Source organism: Cervus canadensis, chromosome X (assembly GCF_019320065.1).
Source record: "Cervus canadensis isolate Bull #8, Minnesota chromosome X, ASM1932006v1, whole genome shotgun sequence".
Taxonomy (NCBI): domain Eukaryota; kingdom Metazoa; phylum Chordata; class Mammalia; order Artiodactyla; family Cervidae; genus Cervus; species Cervus canadensis.
In genome coordinates this window covers 125,818,357-125,825,086 of record NC_057419.1, presented here as the reverse complement: position 1 = coordinate 125,825,086, position 6,730 = coordinate 125,818,357, and the positions used below count along the sequence as shown (strand labels likewise).

Here is a 6,730-nt window from a genome sequence, read left to right as displayed (position 1 = left end):
AGCAAATGATTTGATAGTTAATGCCCACACAAAAACATGCACATGAATTTTATAACAGCTTAATTCATACTCTCTCTCACCCACAAATTGGAAGCAATGAACTATCAAATCACAAAAAGAAATGGATGAAACCTGAATGAATGTTATTAAGTAAAATAAGCTAGTCTGGAAAAGGTTATACACTGCATGCTGCCAATTATAGGACGCTCTGGAAAAGGTCAAACTGTAGAGCAAATAAAAATTATCAGAGGCTTCTTTCTTTTGCTTCAGAAGAGTTTTATTCGTTTGGATAAGTTATGTCAACGCCTTATCCTCTCCTACTTTGACACACACATCCACTCATTCAGAGTCTTCGTCGCACCAGAGTTCATACAGTGTAATGTTATTGTGTGCTGCGGGAACCTCAACATTGGGAGGGTTGAGGTTATCGCAGGTTGCCGCGGCAAGTTTCAGATTCCGCACCCTGGACACAAATTTCACAAGGTCCATCTCGAGCTGGGTTAAGGTAGCGAACATACAGTCTTTGTCTGGGGAGGCCTTTTTCTTTTTCTGTCCCAGAGAGCCAAATGAACCACCCTGACGGGCAGGAGGAGTCTGCACATTACTCTCACCACTCTCTCCTGTCAGCTCCACTGTCACGTACATGAGCACAATGAAGAAAAGCCCGAGCAACACGATCTTAAACCAGTCTTGGGCATGCTCTGGTTGATTCTGCTGAATTAGACAGTGTCCTCCGCAGAGCACCTGACTCTGGAGTTCTTCGGCTTTCTCTCTCAGGGAAGTAAACATTAAAGCGTAGACATACGTAACAGCCATGGAAAAGCACAGGAACCATTTGACGGACCACATGGTGAGCCGAGAGGAAACAGCTCCTGGTGTGCTGGTCTGCCCTGGCACCTGGAGACTGAGGACCAGCCAAGCTTGGCCCTTGGTGATGTCACAATGGGCCCCGCCCCAGCCAGAACCCATGTGGTCATTGTGATGACTTCAGGGCAGAGGGTAAGGAGGCTTGTGGGGGTCAATTGGGAGTAGGGCTTAAAGGGAAATGGCGACATTCCCAGAGGGCAATTGAAAAAGAGGTGGGGAGTGACAGAATGCCATTTCCGTGACAGTGTATTCTTTCTCAACCTGGTGCTCTACTGGGAGGGTGGTTCCATCTTCGATTTTCATTATTCCATTTGTTGAATCCAGACCCTGGGCTGAGCAGAGCAGGTCCATGGGCATGTGCCCCTATGGAGCAGAGGGACAAGTGGGAAAGTAAGATATTAAACCAGAGGCCACAAACTAGAAGCCACTGATGTGTTTTGTGTGGCTACACTGTTCCTAAAAATGACTGAGCTCAGTCGCTGTCGTGTCTGACTCCTTGAGACCCCATGGACAGTAGCCCACCAGCTCCTCAATCCCTGGGATTTCCCAGGCAAGAATATTGGAGTGGGTTTCCATTTCCTTCTCCAGGCATAGAGGCTGTTTTAGGGCAGTGAAACTATTCTGTATGATGTTATGGAAAATACATGACACTACATATTTGTGAAAATTGGAAGAACCTTACAGCACACAATTAAATCAATGCATGTATATTTTTAAAAACTTTGACGTCAAGAATGGAATGCAGAATTTGACTAAAGAATGGAATTATATTACAAATGTATGAAACCACCTCACTAAGATCCCCTGACTTAAGTAACTTTGGAAATGAATGGAGTTTGCAAGACTGAAAGTAAAATATAAAAGCAGTGTAATCTAGTTGATAGTGTTGTTTCTCGTAGGGGTACAGGTTAACAATCCTGATATTGTTACACGTGCATACTTGAACAGTGAAACAGATGGCACATGAGCATACATACATATATTTCTTTAACTTCTTAGCCGAAAGGGTTTAAGAGAAATGATACTCCCAAAATCTGAAAGAAACAATTATGTAGAAATAAGCACAGATCTTGGTTCCCAATATTCTTTTCCAATAAAAGGAACCAGGCTTCTTGGAGAAATTACTGATTGTAGGGCTCAGAGAGGAAATATAGAAGAGGAGTCTGGGGGAATCTTATTGTATCAAAAAGGAAGTGCTTAAAAAATTTAAAAAAAAGATAAAAAAGCCCTGAAGTAACAGGGTTATGTCAAAGAAGACAGGAATGAGCTTCCAATGGCCAAAGCTATAACAAAATGAGCAACGTAATAAATTAAGTAAGTTATCTTTTGGGATTATACCCCAAAGTATAAAGTGAATATCTACAGGTCCATACTGATATAAATAAATGATTGAATACATGTGAGAGAATAGATCAATTTCCCTTGCAGAAGAATTTCAGATAATTGACTTAGGTAATTGTGCTCTCAAGGAGGTGGAGTGTAACTCCCTATTCCTTAAGAATGAGTTACACATGGTGACTTCATTCCAAAAAATACAACAATATGGAGAGGGAGAAAAAGAGTAACTTGACAGTGGAATAACCTGACAAACGCTATTTCAGCCAAGTGGTCAAGGTCAACATTACCAGGGATAAGGCATGTAGATTGTATTATGTGGTAAAAAAGGACACTCCATCTCTGCAGTCTTCCTCCCCCCAAACCTGTGAAGTGAAAGTGAAAATGAAAGTCACTCAGTCATGTCTGACTCTTTGCAACCCCATGGACTATACTGTCCATGAAATTCTCTAGGCCAGAATACTGGAGTGGGTAGCCTTCCCTTCTCTGGGGGATCTTCCCAACCCAGGGATCAAACCCAGGTCTCCCCCAATGCAGGTGGATTCTTTACCAGCTGAACCACAAGGAAGACCCCCCCAAAAATCCATAGTCCCAGGCTAATAGGAAAAGCATCAGACAAATCCAAGTTGAGGAACATTTTATAAAATGCCTGACTCGTACTCCTCAAAACTATCAAGGTCGTGAAAAATAAAGGAAGTCTGAGAAATTGTCACATCCAAGAAGAGCCTAAAGAGACATCTGCTACATACAATGTAGGATCTGGGATGGGTTCCTGGATCAGAAAAAGGACATTGGGTAAAAACTAAGAAAATCTTAATACGAAAAAAATCTTAGAAATAAAGTAGGCACTCTAATTTATAACAATATGCGTGATATTTTAGAGCTTTCTGATACACAGCAACTATCTTCGCTTTTTTGTTAGTAAAATCATTCTAAGGTTTTTTAAAGTTTATTTTTAAAACATAGAGCAATGGAGGTAACATTAACATTATTTGCTGATGACAGGAGACTCCAAAGAAAAGTACTCTATGCAGTCACCCTTTCCTATCCATGGGTTTTGCATGCAGGGATTCACGAAGTGTGGATTAAAAATATTTATTCAAAAAAGTTCCAGAAATTTCCAAAGATCAAAATTCAAATTTACCACATGCTGTCAACTTTTACATATCATTTACATTGTACTCGGTATTATAAGTAATCTAGAGATGATTTAAAGTCTATGACAGGATATGTGCAGTTTATATGCAAATACTAAAATGCTATGCTACTTATTATAAGGGACTTGAACATCTGTGGATTTGGGTATTTGATCTTTGGCGGTGGTGTCTTATAACCAATCTCCCACAAATATTGAGGGACAGATGTATTTTAAGGAAATTGAGCTATATGGCTGGATAAAAATAATAATATACAGAACTGTCTTCCTACACACTAACAACCAATTACATTTATAATGGAAGACACCATTTATAGTAGCTAGAAACAGATAAACATTAAGAATATATTTAAGAACAAATATGCAATAGCTATTTGAAGAAAATTCTGAAATCCTACTGAAAAACACAATGAAATGCATGATAAAATGGAAAGATGTATCTTTTGGGAGTATGAACAGATTTTATACAGATATCAATTGTACCCAAATTATTCTGAAGTTATGATGAGATTTCAACAAAAGTACTAATATGATTGGTATGAGAAATAAGCTAATTCTATAATATATGTGGAGAAATAAACATGTTATAAGAGGCAGGACATTTCTGAAAAAGAAGATGAATGAGCATGAAGGTTGTCCTTACTAGATTTTAAAGCGTATGGATAGCTTACATGCTTCCATAGAAAAGTACTGGTATACGACTAGTACTGGTACATGGTTAGACTTACAGCTCATGAGGTAAGAAGTGAAAGCAGAAATCAACTCAAATACACACACATACAGCTTTTGTAGGAATGTGGCACCCCCCAAAATTCATGTTGTAAACCTAATGTCCAGTGTGATGATATTAGAAGGTGGGGCCTTAGGGAGATATTTAGGTCATGAGGGTGGAGCCCTCAAGAACGGAGATTAATGCTCTTACAAAGAGAACTCACAGAGCTCCAAAGCTCCTTTTGCCATGTGAGAACACAGTAAGTTCCTTCCATAGGAATCTTCAAACTGAAATTTCAAAGATTCAAACTTGCATTCCCATGTCCAGTGACGTAAGTTAATTCAAGTGTCTGTTGGACATTGTCATATGTGTGCATCCTCTACAGGGGGTTGTGCTTTTGTGTATTTTACAGCAGAGTCCTGTATAGAGTACATTAGAACCCTATGTTGATTTCTAGCCCAGGATGTCTGAAAGCACGTGTAAAAGAGCAGTATACCCTATGACCCAGCAATCCCACTCCTAGGCATATACCCTGAGGAAACAAAAATTGAAAAAGACACATGTATCCCATTGTTCATTCCAGCACTATTTACAATAGCTAGAATATGGAAGCAACCTAGATGTCCATCAACACATGAATGGATAAAGGAGTTCTGGTGCTTATACACAGTGGAATATTACTCAGTCATAAAAAGGAGTCAGTTCCAAAATTTGAGTCAGTTCTAATAAGGTGGATCAGCTTCCCTTGTGGCTCAGCTGGTAAACAATCTGCCTGCAATACAGGAGGCCTGGGTTCGATTCCTGGGTTGGGAAGATCCCCTGGAGAAAGGAAAGGCTACCTACTCCAGTATTCTGGCCTGGGGAATTTTCCATGGACTGTATTGTCCATGGGGTCGCAAAGTGTTGGACACAACTGAGTGACTTTCACTTCACTAATAAGGTGGATGAACTTAGAACCTATTGTACAGAGTGAAGTAACTCAGAAAGAGAAAGAGAAATATCATAACCCATATATATGGAATCTAGAGAAATGGTACTGAAGAACTTATTTACAGGGCAGCAGTGGAGAAACAGACATTGAGAATAGACTTATGGGCATGGGAAGAGGGGAAGAGAGAGTGAGATATATGGAGTAAAGAGTATACATGAAGATATATATATAGAGAGATATAGATATAGATATAGATGATATATGGATATAAAGAGTAACATGGAAACTTACATTACCATATGTAAAGTAGAAAGCAACGGGAATTTGCTGTATGGCTCAGGAAACTCAAACAGGGTCTCTGTATCAACCTAGAGAGGAGGAAGATAGGAGGGAAGTTCAAAAAGGAGGGGATATATGTATACCTATGGCTGATTCATGTTGAGGTTTGACAGAAAACAACAAAATTCTGTAAAGCAATTATCCTTCAATAAAAAAATTAATTTTTTAAAAAAGCAGCAGTATACAGCCAATTCTGTTATCTGGGTACTAAGGCTAACTTTGCTGGACTTATGAACAAATTGGGCTTAAAAGTGCACTCTTAGAATGGAACTTGTTCATACACAGGAGACTTCCTATAGGAGAGAAGTTTGCAATTCAGAAAAGGACCCTCATCTGGCCATACTGCTACCCTGATCTTATACCTCTAGCCTCCAGAACTGTAAGAAATAAATTTCTGTTATTCACAAGCACCTCTATGCCTGGTATTTTGTTATAGCAGCCCAAATGCACTAAGATACATAGACACACATACTCATTAAGAATATGATAAAGGTAGAAGGTGTCATTTTACACTGGGAGAAGAAAGTTTCTTCAACTAATGTTGATGCATTATATAGTAACCCTCTGAGAAAAAAAATATAAACTTGAAGAATTATTTTTCTATACCCCATTTTTCACATATCAAGTTCCCTACTTGAAATGTGGTTTATCTATCTTTGATTGCAATGCTCACTTATGCTTCAAAATTCAATTCAAGAACCCCCTCTGTCTTCCCCTTCTCCCTCTTGCTAAGAAACTCATCACAAATGATTAGATGAGATCAATCAAGACAGATATCCATGACAGGGGTCCTAGAGGCATAATGGGCCAGAGTGAGATGTTAGAAGTGAAATAGGGGTGAAGTGGATATCCATGAAGTCAGAGTAGCCTAGTATGGGGAGTCAGAATTCAAATAGGGTGTAGCATGTGTAGCATGAGATGTCAGAATTTGAGTAAGGAAAAAAGGATGTCCATGCTAGGACGTGTAATGGGCAGTTGGTGCCAAAGTGGGATTAGGAGACATTCACAGAGCAGAGCAGCTTGCTACAAGAGTCCGTTTAGCCCGGAGGATATTAAATAGGAAGCTGGCTAGGCATACAGAGTAAAAGCCTCAGTCCAGAGAAGATGAAATCCACAAGGAGGAGGCAGATTTGTGTAGAAAGTCAGAGGCCAAGCAAGGTGAGGAGGGCATCCATGGATGGAGGTGGGCCGGCTCTGTGTGGGCAGTTAGAGATTGAGTGGAACAAGGAGAGTATCTGCACATGGGGTGTTCCAGTGCAGAGTATCAGAGCCCAGGCAGGGTGAGGGGGTATGTTTATATAAGGGTTGCCTGGAGAGGGTGTCAGAGCCTGGATATGTTGAGAAAGGCATTCACGTGAGTTGGGCACAATCCAGCATTTTGTGATATCAG

General features: G+C 40.0%; 1 protein-coding gene across 1 annotated transcript; it reads right to left on the bottom strand.

Annotated features, from left to right (window-relative positions):
* Window positions 1-339: 339 nt before the first annotated feature.
* Window positions 340-969, bottom strand: LOC122435726 (protein FAM209A-like). Its single transcript, XM_043459841.1, has one exon. It carries the CDS (start codon window positions 967-969, stop codon window positions 340-342), a length of 630 nt encoding a protein of 209 aa, XP_043315776.1.
* Between the last annotated feature and the right edge of the window lie 5,761 nt (window positions 970-6,730).